This window comes from Salvelinus namaycush, chromosome 6 (genome assembly GCF_016432855.1).
Source record: "Salvelinus namaycush isolate Seneca chromosome 6, SaNama_1.0, whole genome shotgun sequence".
Lineage (NCBI taxonomy): Eukaryota > Metazoa > Chordata > Actinopteri > Salmoniformes > Salmonidae > Salvelinus > Salvelinus namaycush.
Genome location: NC_052312.1, coordinates 6774307 through 6791806, shown reverse-complemented (window position 1 = coordinate 6791806; position 17500 = coordinate 6774307). Strand labels below are relative to the sequence as shown.

At 46.2% G+C, this 17500-nt stretch overlaps 1 protein-coding gene across 1 annotated transcript in view; it reads right to left on the bottom strand.

The window, feature by feature from the left end:
• LOC120049470 (VPS10 domain-containing receptor SorCS2-like) overlaps positions 1 to 17500 on the bottom strand; it is a 42811-nt gene that overhangs the window by 7596 nt on the left and 17715 nt on the right. Inside the window, exons 4-14 of the mRNA XM_038995735.1 lie at positions 15918 to 16064; positions 15192 to 15294; positions 13007 to 13083; positions 12664 to 12755; positions 10880 to 10987; positions 5829 to 5949; positions 5489 to 5622; positions 4395 to 4523; positions 2996 to 3167; positions 2405 to 2725; positions 1804 to 1927 (exon numbers count right to left, since the gene is read on the bottom strand). Of these exons, the coding sequence (XP_038851663.1) occupies positions 1804 to 1927; positions 2405 to 2725; positions 2996 to 3167; positions 4395 to 4523; positions 5489 to 5622; positions 5829 to 5949; positions 10880 to 10987; positions 12664 to 12755; positions 13007 to 13083; positions 15192 to 15294; positions 15918 to 16064 (1528 nt within the window). The remainder of the gene's footprint in view (positions 1 to 1803; positions 1928 to 2404; positions 2726 to 2995; positions 3168 to 4394; positions 4524 to 5488; positions 5623 to 5828; positions 5950 to 10879; positions 10988 to 12663; positions 12756 to 13006; positions 13084 to 15191; positions 15295 to 15917; positions 16065 to 17500) is intronic.

The following is a 17500-nucleotide window of genomic DNA, read 5'->3' as shown; positions in this document are numbered from 1 at the left end:
GTGTGTAAAAATTGTCTGTCCTCGGTTACAACTCTCACTACCCGAGTTCCAAACTGCCTCTGGAAGCAACTTCAGCACAAGAGCTGTTCATCAGGAGCTTCATGAAATGGGTTTCCATGGCCGAGCGGCCGCACACAAGACTAAGATCACCACGCGCAACGCCAAGCGTTGGCTGGAGTAAAGCACGCCGCCATTGGACTCTGGAGCAGTGGAAATGCCTTCTCTGGAGTGATGAATCACGCTTCACCATCTGGCAGTCCGACAGACAAATCTGGGCTTAGCTGATGCCAGGAGGACGCTACCTGCCCGAATGCATAGCGCCAAATGGAAAGATTGGTGGAGGAGGAATAATGGTCTGAGGCTGTTTGTCATGGTTCGGGCTAGGCCCCTTAGACGCTACAGCATACAATGACATTCTAGACACTTCTGTGCTTCCAACTTTGTGGCAACAATTTGGGGAAGGTCCTTTCCTGTTTCAGCATGACAATGCCCCCGTGCACAAAGCGAGGTCCATACTTTATTATTATTATATTTTGGAATGAGATGTTCGAAGAGCAGGTGTCCACATACTTTTGTTCATGCAGTGTACCGTTTATCTTCTTAAAATCTGATTTTAAACCTAACCCTAACCTCCTTCCTAACCTTACCACACTGCTAACCTTAAGCCTAACCCTAACCTCCTTCCTAACCTTACCACACTGCTAACCTTAAGCCTAACCCTAACCTCCTTCCTAACCTTACCACACTGCTAACCTTAAGCCTAACCTTAACCTTTTATAAACATCTGTTGCACCAACAAAAACATATTCAGTCCAAAAGTCTAATGGTCACCTTACGGACTCTGTAACTAGTTTTAATTCGACGTCTAGAATTTGAGCTAGGTTTGGGAGAAAAAAATAGTCTGACGACCCTAATGCTAACGATCCTGTCATATATACAGTATAGTGGTTCTCGGTAACGGCCAGACGGGTCATGACGAGGGGCGGAGAGTGTGTTGTGTACCTCAATTCAAGTTGGTTTGTGAATTTTCATAGATTTTTAGTGGCATATTGAATTTAACATTGAGCTTCAACCAATGCATATACTAACATAATGTAATTCATATAATAACACCATATACTAACATAATGTAATTCATATAATAACACCATAAATAGTTGATGTACAGCTGGGTTTGCAAAGCTACTGGTAGTTTAGCGGAAATACCGGAATCATCAGTAATTTTGGTAGTTAACAGAAAATCTATGGCAATCTATCGTAACTTTGGTAATTTATACTTGAATTACTTGTAAAAAATGTATTCATTTATATCTGTGTCCACATTGTCCATGAGTTTCTATTAGAGAAAATAGGCAAATTAATGAAAATAGCATCTCATCAACAATTAACTCTGCAACTCGTCCAGCTAATGGCTTTTTTCACAACTGCCACCAGTTTGATGGCAAAACATTGACAAGAAATACATATTGACATAGTAAAATAACAAAAAGTGTATAAAATATAAATAAAGGATATGTCATTAATATTAAACACCAATGGTGTTCACTAATGTATATTTAGGATAAGGTTTTACAGCTTTGTCATTACATTTTTTATTTGAAATTGTAATTATTTATTTGACATATTTTACATGTGATAAGGCCACACCTAGGGCCAGAGATAATTACAGACACCTGCAAAAATCTGAAGTACTCTAAAGGGCCACTAGATGTCTTGTGATAGATTACATAAAATCCTTGAAAGATACAAAAATTCTGGTATATATCAATAATAATTAGCACTGTAATGTTCCCTCTCTCTTACCGTAGACGTGAACGTTCTTGGTGTCCTGCACCATGGAGCGTCCATTAGAGGCCTGGACGGTGACAGACACCTCTCCTTCCTCAGGGAACCTCGTTATCAGACTGTTCCCCAGGGACATCTTGGGCTGAATGGGACCCATTGAAATACATTGATTCGTTCACCAGTGCTAAGCTTAGCTTTAGCACCATTCACAAAGAGCATCTGGCCTACGGCTCAGATCAACCCTTGAGCTTTAGCTTCCATTTAGCTTTCATCATTGTCTGTGTGTGTGTGTGTGTGTGTGTGTGTGTGTGTGTGTGTGTGTGTGTGTGTGTGTGTGTGTGTGTGTGTGTGTGTGTGTGTGTGTGTGTGTGTGTGTGTGTGTGTGTGTGTGTGTGTGTGTGTGTGTGTGTAAGGTGTGTAAGGTGTGTAAGGTGTGTAAGGTGTGTGTGTGTGTGTAAGGTGTGTGTTAGTATACATTACCTGTAGGTTGTCTGTGTGTGTGTGTGTAAGGTATGTGCTAGTATACATTACCTGTAGGTTGTGTGTGTGTGTAAGGTAAGTGCTAGTATACATTACCTGTAGGTTGTGTGTGTGTGAGGTGTGTGTCAGTATACATTACCTGCAGGCTGTCTCCTATCCACCAGTAGAAGACAGTCAGGTTGGCCTCAAAGGGAAGCACCACAGCTGTCAGGTTGACTTCCTGGTTAATCCCGGCGATGGGAACTACTTCTAGGTGAACTTCCTGTAGAGGGGCTGTGACCTGGATATATATGGTGGCCTGGTCGTGTCCGGCAACGTTCTCGGCCTTGACGGTGACACGGTAGACTCCCTGCTGTTTGTAGCGGTGCTGGATGGGTTCGTCTGTCACCGTCAGGTTCTGGTAGATGGCCCTCATCCCGTCCCCCAGATCCATCTGGTACCTAGTGCTGCTGGTGTCACCCTGGGTGAGGGAGGAGGTACAGGAAGAGAACGTCACTGAACTGAGAACTGGGATAAACTAATGCTCTATTTCATCTAGTTGCAGTTAAAAGAAGTCACGTGTGAGTCATCATAAACTTGCATTCGGAAAACAGGGGGGAAATCTCTTAACTGGCTATTGTTACAATCACACAGACAAAGTCACAAAAACACACACATTTACTACACACAGCCACACACAACTACCCCACCGCCAGGATTTGCTCCAAATTCTGACTTAAGTAAACAGTACCTGCTCCTGGTGGACGATGAAGGTGATGTCATCACCAGGCGCCACAGCCAGCATCTGTCCTTTGATGCCTAGCTGGAGGCCTCTGGGCGGCAGCAGAGGACAGGTGTGCTGCTTGGCGCTCTGCTGCTTGTTCACTCCCCCCTCACACAAGTTGGACACAACCTTCCTGTACCTGCAACACAGCCGTACCAACGTCAAAAAACAGGGAGACTTGTGGTGTAGTATAGGTAGGGTAGAGACGGGTGTACTAAAACAATCATTATGGGTTTTCCTTTATTGAGATAAGGTAGGGAGAGGGAGAGTGGTGAGAGCAATGTGTATATGTTAGGTTTAGGGTTAGGGTTAGGGTTAGGTTTAGGCTTAGTGGTTAGGGTTAGGGTTAGGTTTAGGCTTAGTGGTTAGGTTTAGGCTTAGTGGTTAGGTTTAGGCTTATTGGTTATGTTTAGGGTTAGGGTTAGGTTTAGGCTTAGTGGTTAGGTTTAGGCTTAGTGGTTAGGGTTAGGGTTAGGTTTAGGCTTAGTGGTTAGGTTTAGGCTTAGTGGTTAGGTTTAGGCTTATTGGTTATGTTTAGGGTTAGGGTTAGGTTTAGGCTTAGTGGTTAGGTTTAGGCTTAGTGGTTAGGTTTAGGCTTATTGGTTATGTTTAGGGTTAGGGTTAGGTTTAGGCTTAGTGGTTAGGTTTAGGCTTATTGGTTATGTTAGAGTTTAGGTTAGAATTAGGGTTAGGGTTAGGGGTTAGGAGCTAGGGTTAGGGTAAAGGTACATGTTAGGGTTAGGGTTAGAGTTAGGAGCTAGGGTTAGGGTAAAGGTACATGTTAGGTTTAGGGTTAGAGTTAGAGTTAGGAGCTAGGGTTAGGGTAAAGGTACATGTTAGGGTTAGGGTTAGGGGTTAGGAGCTAGGGTTAGGGTAAAGGTACATGTTAGGGTTAGGGTTAGGGGTTAGGAGCTAGGGTTAGGGTAAAGGTACATGTTAGGGTTAGGGTTAGGGGTTAGGAGCTAGGGTTAGGGTAAAGGTACATGTTAGGGTTAGGGTTAGGGGTTAGGAGCTAGGGTTAGGGTAAAGGTACATGTTAGGGTTAGGGTTAGGGGTTAGGAGCTAGGGTTAGGGTAAAGGTACATGTTAGGGTTAGGGTTAGGGGTTAGGAGCTAGGGTTAGGGTAAAGGTACATGTTAGGTTTAGGGTTAGAGTTAGGAGCTAGGGTTAGGGTAAAGGTACATGTTAGGTTTAGGGTTAGAGTTAGAGTTAGGAGCTAGGGTTAGGGTAAAGGCACATGTTAGGTTTAGGGTTAGGAGTTAGGGAAAATAGGATTTTGAATGCGACTGAATTGTATGTCCCCACAAGGTTAGCTGTACAAGACTGTGTGTGTGTGCGTGTGTGCGTGTGTGCTACTATTCCTCACCCAGTACTGGACTCAAAGTTGTGTCCCTGGTGACAGTCGTCAGGCGGTGAGTCTGGGTCGTGCCAGAAGCCAGCGAAGCATCTATCTCCCTCTGTTTTGAGGCTCTGGGCACGTTCAAATCCATAGTCACTGAACACACAGAGGAAGAGGAGAACGTTACCCCCAGACACTGACCTAAAGCTAGTTAGTGTTTCTCTGGTCCTAGAACAGTAGATAAGGGTAAACTGGTTCTAGAACAGTAGATAAGGGTAAACTGGTTCTAGAACAGTAGATAAGGGTAAGCTGGTTCTAGAACAGTAGATAAGGGTACGCTGGTTCTAGAACAGTAGATAAGGGTACACTGGTTCTAGAACAGTAGATAAGGGTAAGCTGGTTCGAGAACAGTAGATAAGGGTAAACTGGATCTAGAACAGTAGATAAGGGTAAGCTGGTTCTAGAACAGTAGATGAGGGTAAACTGGTTCTAGAACAGTAGATATGGGTAAACTGGTTCTAGAACAGTAGATAAGGGTAAACTGGTTCTAGAACAGTAGATAAGGGTAAGCTGGTTCTAGAACAGTAAATAAGGGTAAACTGGTTCTAGAACAGTAGATAAGGGTAAACTTGTTCTAGAACAGTAGATAAGGGTAAACTGGTTCTAGAACAGTAGATAAGGGTAAACTTGTTCTAGAACAGTAAATAAGGGTAAGCTGGTCCTATAACAGTAGATAAGGGTAAATTCCATCCAGTGTGCAGAGAAAGGGCAAAGGTCAAATGAGCTCAATGATCGATAGACACCAACATCAATATCAATGATCGATAGACACCAACATCACACACGCCAACAGGATCAATATCAATTATCTAGTCTACATACAGCATCGATTGATTGTTTATGGTGAATTACAGTGTTATTCTCATTCAGGAACAGAGTTGGAAATGAAAGATGATCCTCATTGAAAATGCTTCTATTGGATTTTCAACTAATCTCCTAAACAGAAAAGGAATTCAAGCCTAACCCTGATTGTGACGCATATCATATGTGCTGATCTCAAGTCTATACCTCAAGTATAGTCTATTGCACTAGAGTGTGTTGGTTGTGGTGTGGTGTCTCACCAGTTGAAGTCTTTCTCGGAGCACTGGCAGGGCTTGGTAGTCAGGGCGGAGGTGTAGCTCCTCCCCTTGATACAGAACGCAGTGTCCTTCCTCTTCCTGAAACTCCTCTCCTGACCCATGATGCACTTCTCTCCCTGAGGAGGGCCAAAAGTATACATTTGCTAACTGTAAAGGTGCAGGATACACACAACATTTTTACAAAGAGCTGCACAAGACTGTGTGTGTGTGTGTGTGTGTGTGTGTGTGTGTGTGTGTGTGTGTGTGTGTGTGTGTGTGTGTGTGTGTGTGTGTGTGTGTGTGTGTGTGTGGGTGTGTGTGTGTGTGTGTGTGTGTTGAGTACCTGCAGATCTGTGAGTTTCCAGGAGTCGTAGTCTCCCTCTGTACACTGTCTGGGGAATGACTGTCTGAAGTCCACCTTGACCAGCTCCCAGTCTGACCGATAGCTGATGTGACCGAACACCCTGGAGGGAGAGACGCACAGGAGAAATACAGATCTAATACGATCATATTATCATCACTTTGATGTCTGTTTACTGTCTACTGTCTTAGAAATCTGTAGATGTTTTTTCATAGAGACTCGAGACGTGACTCCTGTACCATATCCACTGTCCACGGTCTCAGCCAATCCCCTCTGTTGGGAACAAGGCAGTCTGAAGGTAGCGGTGTCACATGACAGCGCTCCAGCCACACTCTTTTCATCAGCACTAATGAGTAGGGATCCACTTAAGGGCTTCTGGAAACGACATCTTTCTATAGTCCATACTTTGCATATTAAACACACCAGATGCCCCTGTAAATGATGAGGGCCTTCAAAGCCATTGACTGCTCTGCACATAAGATTGGCTTGGCGTTAATGTGTTTTTATAAACTCAAAGGCATTCATAAAAGCATCGAATGAAAGACGATCAAATTGAGTTGTACAATGTATCTCCACTAGGTGGCAATATACTATTGAGTAAAAAGGAGGACATACAAAAATGTACTTATGTATTAAAAATGGACCAATTCCAAGTCTGTGAGAGCATGTTCTTTAAGGAACAAATTGATGTGAAAACATGTCATCAGTTGTGTTATGTATGCGACAATGGAATGTAACCTAGGTGTCTGGTTAGACTGTAAACTCTCCTTCCAGACTCATATCAAACATCTCCAATCCAAAATCAAATCTAGAATCGGCTTTCTATTTCGCAACAAAGCCCCCTTCACTCACGCCGCCAAACTTACCCTAGTAAAACTGACTATCCTACCGATCCTCGACTTCGGCGATGTCATCTACAAAATAGCTTCCAATACTCTACTCAGCAAATTGGATGTAGTCTATCAAAGTACCATCCGTTTTGTTACCAAAGCGCCTTATACCGCCCACCACTGCAACCTGTATGCTCTACAGGCCCTCGCTACATATTCGTCGCCAGACCCACTGGCTCCAGGTCATCTATTAGTCTATGCTAGGTAATCCTCCGCCTTATCTCAGCTCACTGGTCACGATAACAACACCCACCCGTAGCACGCGCTCCAGCAGGTATATCTCACTGATCATCCCCAAAGCCAACACCTCCTTTGGCTGCCTTTCCTTCCAGTTCTCTGCTGCCAATGACTGGAACAAATTGCAAAAATCGCTGAAGCTGGAGACTTACATTTCCCTCACTAACTTTAAACATCAGCTAACCGATCGCTGTACATAGTCCATCTGTAAATAGCCCACCCAGTCTACTTACCTCATCCCCATACTTTGCTCTTTTGTACACCAGTATCACTACTTACACACCATCATCTGATCATCATCATCTGCTCATCTATCACTCCAGTGTTAAACTGCTCAATTGTAATTAATTTGCTACTATGGCCTATTTATTGCCTTACCTCATCATGCCATTTGCACACACTGTATATAGACTTTCTTTTTTTCTATTGTGTTATTGACTGTACGCTTGTTTATTCCATGTGTAACTCTGTGTTGTTGTTTCTGTCGCACTGGTTTGCTTTATCTTGGCCAGATCGCAGTTGCAAATGAGAACTTGTTCTCAACTAGCCTACCTGGTTAAATAAAGGCGGAATAAAAAATATATAAAATAAAACCCATTCTAATAGGATTTAACCCATTCTAATAGGATTTAACCCATTCTAATAGGATTTAATCCATTCTAACAGGATTTAACCCATTCTAATAGGATTTAACCCATTCTAATAGGATGTAACCCATTCTAACAGGATGTAACCCATTCTAACAGGATTTAAACCATTCTAATAGGATTTAACCCATTCTAATAGGATTTAACCCATTCTGATAGGCAGCAAATTACTTTCTATTGTGAATGGTGGATGTCAGCCCACAAATAAGATGCTGTTGTGTTATCCCCCCTCTCCCTCTCTCTCTCTCTCTCTCTCTCTCTCTCTATCTAGCATGTGACAAGTCACAGTTTTTACCTCCCAAGGTTCTTGTCATTAGTATGTGAAGAGGACTCTCTCCCTTCCAGCCTGTCCTTGCTGCTAAGTCCCTGGTCAAAGAGTCTTCCACCGTCAAAAATTGAAGTCAGTTGTCCCCTACACGTAAATATAAATTTGTACATTTCAGCTCTTATCCAGGGCGACTTCCAGGAGCAATTAGGGTTAATTGCCTTGCTCAAGGGAACATTGACAGATTTCTTACCTAGTCTACTCGAGTATTCAAACCAGTAACCTTTCGGTTAATGTCCCAACGATAGGCTACCTGCCGCACCGGAAGCAGATGGCGCATGTGTGTGTATGTGTGTGTATGTGTGTGTATGTGTGTGTATGTGTGTGTATGTGTGTGTATGTGTGTGTATGTGTGTTGGTCATCCCTGACGTAGGAGACAATTGTTGTTCTGTTATTTCAGGATTGTGTCCTCTCTCTACACCCCCCTCCACCACCACCACCTCTGTTACACCCCCCTCCACCACCACCACCTCTGTTACACCTCCCTCCACCACCACCACCTCTGTTACACCCCCCTCCACCACCACCACCTCTGTTACACTCCCCTCCACCACCACCACCTCTGTTACACTCCCTCCACCACCACCATCTCTCTACACCTCCCTCCACCACCACCACCACCTCTGTTACACCCCCCCTCCACCACCACCACCTCTGTTACACCCCCCTCCACCCCCACCACCTCTGTTACACTCCCCTCCACCACCACCACCTCTGTTACACCCCCCTCCACCCCCACCACCTCTGTTACACCCCCCTCCACCACCACCACCTCTGTTACACCCCTCTCCACCACCACCACCACCTCTGTTACACCCCCCTCCACCCCCACCACCTCTGTTACACCCCCCTCCACCACCACCACCTCTGTTACACCCCTCTCCACCACCACCACCACCTCTGTTACACCCCCCTCCACCACCACCACCTCTGTTACACTCCCTCCACCACCACCACCACCTCTGTTACACCCCCCTCCACCACCACCATCTCTGTTACACTCCCTCCACCACCACCATCTCTGTTACACCCCCCTCCACCACCACCATCTCTGTTACACCCCCCTCCACCACCACCATCTCTGTTACACCCCCCTCCACCACCACCATCTCTGTTACACCCCCCTCCACCACCACCACCTCTGTTACACTCCCTCCACCACCACCATCTCTGTTACACCCCCCTCCACCACCACCATCTCTGTTACCCCCCCCTCCACCACCACCATCTCTGTTACACCCCCCTCCACCACCACCATCTCTGTTACACTCCCTCCACCACCACCATCTCTGTTACACTCCCTCCACCACCACCACCTCTGTTACACCCCCCCTCCCCCCCCACCACCTCTGTTACACCCCCCCTCCACCACCACCATCTCTGTTACACCCCCCTCCACCACCACCACCTCTGTTACACCCCCCTCCACCACCACCACCTCTGTTACACCCCCCTCCACCACCACCACCACCTCTGTTACACCCCCCTCCACCACCACCACCACCTCTGTTACACCCCCCTCCACCACCACCATCTCTGTTACACCCCCTCCACCACCACCATCTCTGTTACACTCCCTCCACCACCACCATCTCTGTTACACCCCCCTCCACCACCACCACCTCTGTTACACCCCCCTCCACCACCACCACCACCTCTGTTACACCCCCCTCCACCACCACCACCTCTGTTACACCCCCCTCCACCACCACCACCTCTGTTACACCCCCCTCCACCACCACCACCTCTGTTACACTCCCTCCACCACCACCATCTCTGTTACACTCCCTCCACGACCACCATCTCTGTTACACACCCCCTCCACCACCTCTGTTACACCCTCCTCCACCCCCACCATCTCTGTTACACCTCCCTCCCTCCACCATCTCTGTTACACCTCCCTCCTCCACCACCACCATCTCTGTTACACTCCCTCCACCACCACCACCACCTCTGTTACACCCCCCTCCACCACCACCATCTCTGTTACACCTCCCTCACTCCACCATCTCTGTTACACCTCCCTCCTCCACCACCACCATCTCTGTTACACCCCCCTCCCTCCACCACCACCTTTGTTACACCCCCCCTCCACCATCTTTGCTCAAATGAAACCCAGGTCTCATCTCCCCACTGGGGCCAAAATTCTGAGTTTTTGTGCCTCTACTCTCACTCCAGCCAATTCACAAGAGATGATTTGATTAGGGGAGAGAGGGGGAGAGATGGAAAAATAGATGAAGGTAGAGACAGTAAGAGAGAGAGAGAGAGTGAGAGAGAGAGAGCAAGAGAGTGAAAAGAGGGCAACAGAACATTTTTAAAAACAGAAGAAAACCGAGAAAGAGTGAAAGAAGAAGCGTTCTCTCCACATGCACCATCATCTTCCTCACTGGGCTAATCAACCCCTCAAGAAAATCATGGAGGAAACGACCAGGTCATAAAAACGGAAAATTGGGCGCTCCACTCCACCTAATGGAGAGTGAATTTTGGAGATGAGAAAACCCTGCTGGTGCAAAATATGAGTCCTGGAGAGGCAGCTGATCCTTATTCCTTCACTAAGCCGCTTATTTGCAAACAGAGGAGCCAGGACTTAGGCAGGGAGAGCAGGCTAGGAGTGTGAGCTAAGCAGCAGGAGGTGTCACTGAGACTGCCGGATCAATTCTCAATGTCTCCTGGGGGAATCATCGCCTGGCCATTTCATCTGAAGAATAGGCTCAAGCCAATCAGACACCGCAATGTTAAGGTGATAGTGTTAAGAAACCAATCAATTACTTTGTTACTAGTTGAGAGAGTTGCAATACATCAATGGCAGAGCTTTGGAGAAGAGGTGTCCTTGAAATGGGGCCTATTCTCAGACTGCAAATCTCATAATTCCCTTTCCAAACGACTGTATATAGCTCCATAGACGATTATGGAAGATTCCAGGGCACACTCACGTCATGACCAACGTCTCATCTCCCGGCTCGCTCAAAAGTCCGTCCACGAACACTGAGGTGCTTGTGAAGGTGTGGATGGTCCAGGTGCGTCCCTCATCAATACTGAACCTGGGGAGAAAAAACATCAACACAATCACATCCACTATATGGAAGTTTATAGGCTCTTTTCAACAAGCGGCCATCTTGGATGAGGTAGAAATTCATCTCTATATTAGTAGGGTTCCTGACTAGCAGGATGTAATGCCGTCACACAAAAAAACTATGCATCGATAACTATCACAACTATAGATTTAACTACATAACTAGATGTCTACTGACCTTAAGTTCTTTCCAAGAATCTTGGAAAAAGTGAGTCTCCATATTGGTAGGGTGCCCTGCTAGGTTGTATGCGGTCGTACATGACTTACAGTTCTATAGGCTTTAATAGAACGGCCATCTTGGAAAGAGGCTCAAAAGACCCTTCATAATGAGTTCCTGTCTAGAAGGTTGTATGCGGTCATACATGCCGTGAGAGGTCAGATTATCTCCACGACTGAACCATGACCTGGAACTGGTCACCAGGCTGTTTCGGCGTGGGTTTGTCTTCAAACACGCCACCAGACGCACACGCTAATGTTTACCAAAGCAAGGACTTTAAAATTAGAGGATAAAGTACACAAAGCTAACCGCTAGCTCGAATTAACCTCCTGTGGTTATGGCTCCCGGAATCAACAGGGTTACATAAGTATGGTTGTGTATTGGAAAGGAATCAACATGGGATTGAGAAGCAGACCCATGTCTGTAGGCTATGCAATTAATCATGTGCTTACAAGCCTTGAGAATAACTAGAGAAACACACTAGAGAGACAGATTAGATAATATGCACAGAGTATGAGAGAGACAGACATTCCAATACTGTATACAGAGAGAATCAGGGAATGGTTTGTTGTTGTCTGTCTCATATCTCTCTCTCTCTCTCTCTCTTTCTCATTCCCTCGTTCTTTCTTCCTCCATAACACTCGAAGAACATGTTCAAAGATGAACTTACCGTGAGGACACAGTGGAAGTCCTTTGCTGCAATCTAATCTTTTAATAACACACAAGTGTGTATTTGTGATGAATGAATGTACACCACAGATTTCTCTAACACCAATCTGCATGTAATCCCTATTTCATACGTACCCTGAATAAGCACAACATGACTGCATTAGAATATGTACAGATTTACTTCTGAATGTACACATTATTATGTATAAGCCTACATGTTTTATTTTGGCATCTCACCTCTGAGAATGTTATGTTTTTACATTATTAAAAGCAACGTGGCAGCGGTGGGATAATACATGAGCAACCCAAAGCAACCCGCTGCTATTTGTGTTAGAGTGATCCAGAGCCAGGAATTAGCTAACAAGTGTGTGTGAAGGGAAGTCAGCATATTGGCACGGGGCATCCTTGAGTTGGGTTCTTTTGCTTTCCAAGGGGCCCCTAAACGAAAGTGAATCTCTGTGATCTACATACATGTATGTGCACTTCTGAGAAGGGGAGAAAAATGTTTTGTTTGAGGCTGTGAATTTAGGAATTTCTGGGTTTGAAGAGGTATCTCTCTCTCTCTCTCGTATATTGTTGATGGTTAGAGGAGCCTACTTAAGTATTTTGCTGACAGAGGAGCCTACTTGAGTATTTTGTTGATGGTTAGAGGTGCTTACTTGAGTATTTTGTTGACAGTTAGAGGTGCCTACTTGAGTATTTTGTTGATGGTTAGAGGTGCCTACTTGAGTATTTTGTTGATGGTTAGAGGTGCCTACTTGAGTATTTTGAGAGGGATGGAGGTGTCTTTGATGGCAACGATGACCCCTCCATGGTCCAGGTACAGGATGTGATGCTCCTCCTCAAACACCTGAAAACAGGAAGGAGAATTGCAGGAAATTATGAAAGAGCCAGGAAGTGGAAAGTTAGTTGATGACTGCAAGAAATTAAAAGGATTACAGTACATGAATAGGACACATAGAAGAAGAGTATAAAACAGTTGAACACTGTAGGCTGAACGTTTTTTAGCAGACAAACACATTTGAATGCCCTCCTCTTCCACAGTTAATTATCCCATCTCTCCTTTTCAGAAGAGTGGAATAGAGAGAGACTGAGACTTACCTGCCTCCAGGTCTTCCCACAGTCAGAGGTGATGTACATCTCTTCTTTATACTCCACCAGCTGGGAACCCAAGTTACCTGAAAGAAAGAAAGAAAGAAAGAAAGAGAGAGAGAGAGAGAGAGGGAGAGGGAGAGGGAGAGGGAGAGGGAGAGGGAGAGGGAGAGAGAGAGAGAGAGAGAGAGGGAGAGGGAGAGGGAGAGGGAGAGGGAGAGGGAGAGAGACCAGTGAGGGAGGAGGAGGCGCTCTGTCGGATCAAAGCCTCCTGCACCGACAAATCATTTCAGATAATTTTCCTCTCGTTTTTAACAGCGGGAACGAGGGAAAAGAGGAGGGGAGAAGTGAGGGTTGGCATGGCAGCTCGTTCTCACTCAGAGGATGAGGCACCCCACTTATCCCCTTCACTCAGGACTCTGTCTAACTCTCCTCCTCCAGAGGTGCTCGAACAGAAATGCTAAGTATTCAATATATAAAAGCAGCGGTGACTGAGTGAACTCTTCTCTGGGGTTGAAGTGCTTTGGCACTGTATCTTCCATTCCTCTAAGCCTCTACCTTTCTAAGGTAAATCCAGGTTGTCTAGAGGAGTGGCACTGTCAACAATAGAGCGGTCTGAGAAGGTTTAGGTGGATAGTGGGCTTGGTGAAGTGTGGAGAACACAGCTCCGCTGCTAGTTTCCCCCACTGTGTCTGCCTGGCGTAAGCCTGCATTATGTCCAGTCTTGTCTGTCTGATGGCTCCACTGTATTGCAACACAGAGAGCTATCAAAGCCTCAGAGCTGCATCACAGTAATGACTGGGGCTGGAATCCCTCACTGCATCACAGTAATGACTGGGGCTGGAATCCCTCACTGCATCACAGTAATGACTGGGGCTGGAATCCCTCACTGCATCACAGTAATGACTGGGGCTGGAATCCCTCACTGCATCACAGTAATGACTGGGGCTGGAATCCCTCACTGCATCACAGTAATGACTGGGGCTGGAATCCCTCACTACTTCACAGTAATGACTGGGGCTGGAATCCCTCACTGCATCACAGTAACGACTGGGGCTGGAATCCCTCACTGCATCACAGAAATGACTGGGGCTGGAATCCCTCACTACTTCACAGTAATGACTGGGGCTGGAATCCCTCACTGCATCACAGTAACGACTGGGGCTGGAATCCCTCACTGCATCACAGTAATGACTGGGGCTGGAATCCCTCACTACTTCACAGTAATGATTGGGGCTGGAATCCCTCACTGCATCACAGTAATGATTGGGGCTGGAATCCCTCACTGCATCACAGTAACGACTGGGGCTGGAATCCCTCACTGCATCACAGTAACGACTGGGGCTGGAATCCCTCACTACTTCACAGTAATGATTGGGGCTGGAATCCCTCACTACTTCACAGTAACGACTGGGGCTGGAATCCCTCACTGCATCACAGTAATGACTGGGGCTGGAATCCCTCACTGCATCACAGTAATGACTGGGGCTGGAATCCCTCACTGCATCACAGTAATGACTGGGGCTGGAATCCCTCACTGCATCACAGTAATGACTGGGGCTGGAATCCCTCACTGCATCACAGTAATGACTGGGGCTGGAATCCCTCACTACTTCACAGTAATGACTGGGGCTGGAATCCCTCACTGCATCACAGTAATGACTGGGGCTGGAATCCCTCACTGCTTCACAGTAATGACTGGGGCTGGAATCCCTCACTGCATCACAGTAATGACTGGGGCTGGAATCCCTCACTACTTCACAGTAATGACTGGGGCTGGAATCCCTCACTGCATCACAGTAATGACTGGGGCTGGAATCCCTCACTAGAACCAGTAGTCTAAAGCTTACTTAGACTAACCAACCCCGGTTCACTAGCAAACTAGTTGATTTCTTAGATTTTTTCTTCTTAAAACTGCAATGCTGGTTAAGGGTTTGTAAGTAAGCATTTCCCTATAAGGTCTACACCTGTTGTATTCGGCGCATGTGACAAACACAATTTGATTTGAAACTGTAGGGGTTCCCAGTCTCAGTGTCCCCACAGGGTGCTGTTACAGTGTCTCATACAGAGAGTAATGCTGTGTTCCTATAAAGCCAAACAACCAGAATGATTGGTCATAATGTAACCATGGCCACTGCAGTAATGACGTAAGGACAGTGGTAGTCATGGGGCAGTGGTAGTCATGGTTACTCACCTGCGCCCATGATGAGTCCGGGGGCGGAGTCTTTGGTGTGGACGGTCCCTGATACGTAGGGGTTGTCAGCCCAGCGCAGGTGGAGGTGGAGGTGACAGTCAGGCTAGGAGAGGGGTAAAACATGAGTTATGTCACATTATAAGGGTAGTACTCTATGTTGTGTGATCTATGGGGCCTGTATCTGGCCCTCTCAAACCTAAACAAAAAAAAGTAGCCTGTTTGCAGCACTATTAGGCAGTAGATTAAACACAGACAACACACATGAATCCACATTTAACAGAAATGTACCAATCACCAGCCTTCTATTCAATCAGACATTATTATTCTAATGTGCTTTGAGACAGGCCTTTTAGATGGAGTAGTAGCAGTGTTTGTGTCGTCTTGGACACACCGTGCGGGTGATAGTGTTGTTGTCAGAGGACATAAAGCTGTCTCTCGGACCTGTCACCTGGCGTCGCTGTCACAAACGAGGAGCATATATAAACGAGAGAGGAGTAATGGGTGTTCAAAAACAAAGTTATGGTTAAACTTTCTCTGTCTGAGGGACCGATGGCTAATAATGACTCAGACACCCAGCCCTGTAGATGTTCACGAGACCACGGTTTGCCGATTGAATACTTTAAAACTGCACTCTTCTTGCCTTCCATCCTAGAAGTAATCACTTACATGTCGGCAGATTGATGGGTATAAAGCTGCTGCATTGTGGGCAGTGCATGGTTTCCTTACTGATTTGCAGTTGACCGGTTTGCCGTTCATGTCAGTAGTAGGCGGGGCTAGCGGTTCCCAGTCTCGGCCTTTGTTATAGGTGATGAGAGTCCGCACTTTGCCATCCACCTTCTGATTGGCCAGGAAGACCCCCTTGATCCCGCGCACCTGGAAAGCAATGACAACAGACATCTCAGTTATGGTATTATACTGTAGTGAGGTATAAAACTGACGTGGGGTCAGTTTGTATGGGTCCTAGCTATAGTAAAAGCACAGGCTTGTAGAAAAGACTGTTCAGAGATCAGAATGTTGTTTAGTCAGAGACAGAATCCCACAGAGCAGAGTTCTCCAGACAGTGCCAGAAAGTATTCAGACCCCTTGACTTTTTCCACATTTTGTTACGTTACAGCCTTATTCTAAAATGTATTTAAAAAATCTATCGACACAAAATACACAATAATGACGAAGCGAAAACAGATGTATTAAAAATAAAAAACATAAATACCTTATTTACATATATATTCAGACCCTTTGCTATGAGACTCAAAATTGAGCTCAGGTGCATCCTGTTTCCATTGATCATCCTTGAGATGTTTCTACAACTTGATTGGCATCCCCCTGTGGTAAATACAATTGATTGGACATGATTTGGAAAGTCACACACCTGTCTATATAAGGTCCCACAGTTGACAGTGAATGTCAGAGCAAAAACAAAGCCATGAGGTCGAAGGAATTGTCCGTAGAGACAGGATTGTGTTGAGGCACAGATCTGGGGAAGGGTACCAAACATTTCTGCAGCATTGAAGGTCCCCAAGAATACAGTGGCCTCCATCATTCTTAAATGGAAGAAGTTTGGAACCACCAAGAATCTTCCTAGAGCTGGCCGCCCGGCCAAACTGAGCAATCGGGGGAGAAGGGCCTTGATCAGGTGACCAAGAACCCGATGGTCACTCTGACAGAGCTCTGTGGAGATGGGAAAATCTTCCAGAAGGACAACCATCTCTGCAGCACTCCACCAATCAGGCCTTTATGATAGAGTGGCCAGACGGATGCCACTCCTCAGTAAAAGGCACATGACAGCCTGCTTGAATTTTGCCAATAGGCACTAAAGGACTCTCAGACCATGAGAAACAAGATTCTCTGGTCTGATGAAATCGAGATTGAACTCTTTTGCCTGAATGCCAAGCATCACGTCTGGAGGAAACCTGGCACCAGCCCTACAGTGAAGCATAGTGGTGGCAGCATCATGCTGTGGGGATGTTTTTTCAGTGCAGGGACTGGGAGACTAGTCAGGATCGAGGGAAAGATGAACGGAGCAAAGTACAGAGAGATCCTTAAAGAAAACCTGCTCCAGAGTGCTCAGGACCTCAGACTGAGGCGAAGGTTCACCTTCCAACAGGACAACGACTCTAAGCACACAGCCAAGACAACGCAGGAGTGTCTTCGGGACAAGTCTCTGAATGTCCTTGAGTGGCCCAGCCAGAACCCGGACTTGAACCCGATCGAACATCTCTGGAGAGACCTGAAAATAGCTGTGCAGCAATGCTCCCCATCCAACCTGACAGAGCGTTCGAGGATATGCAGAGAAGAATGCGAGAGACTCC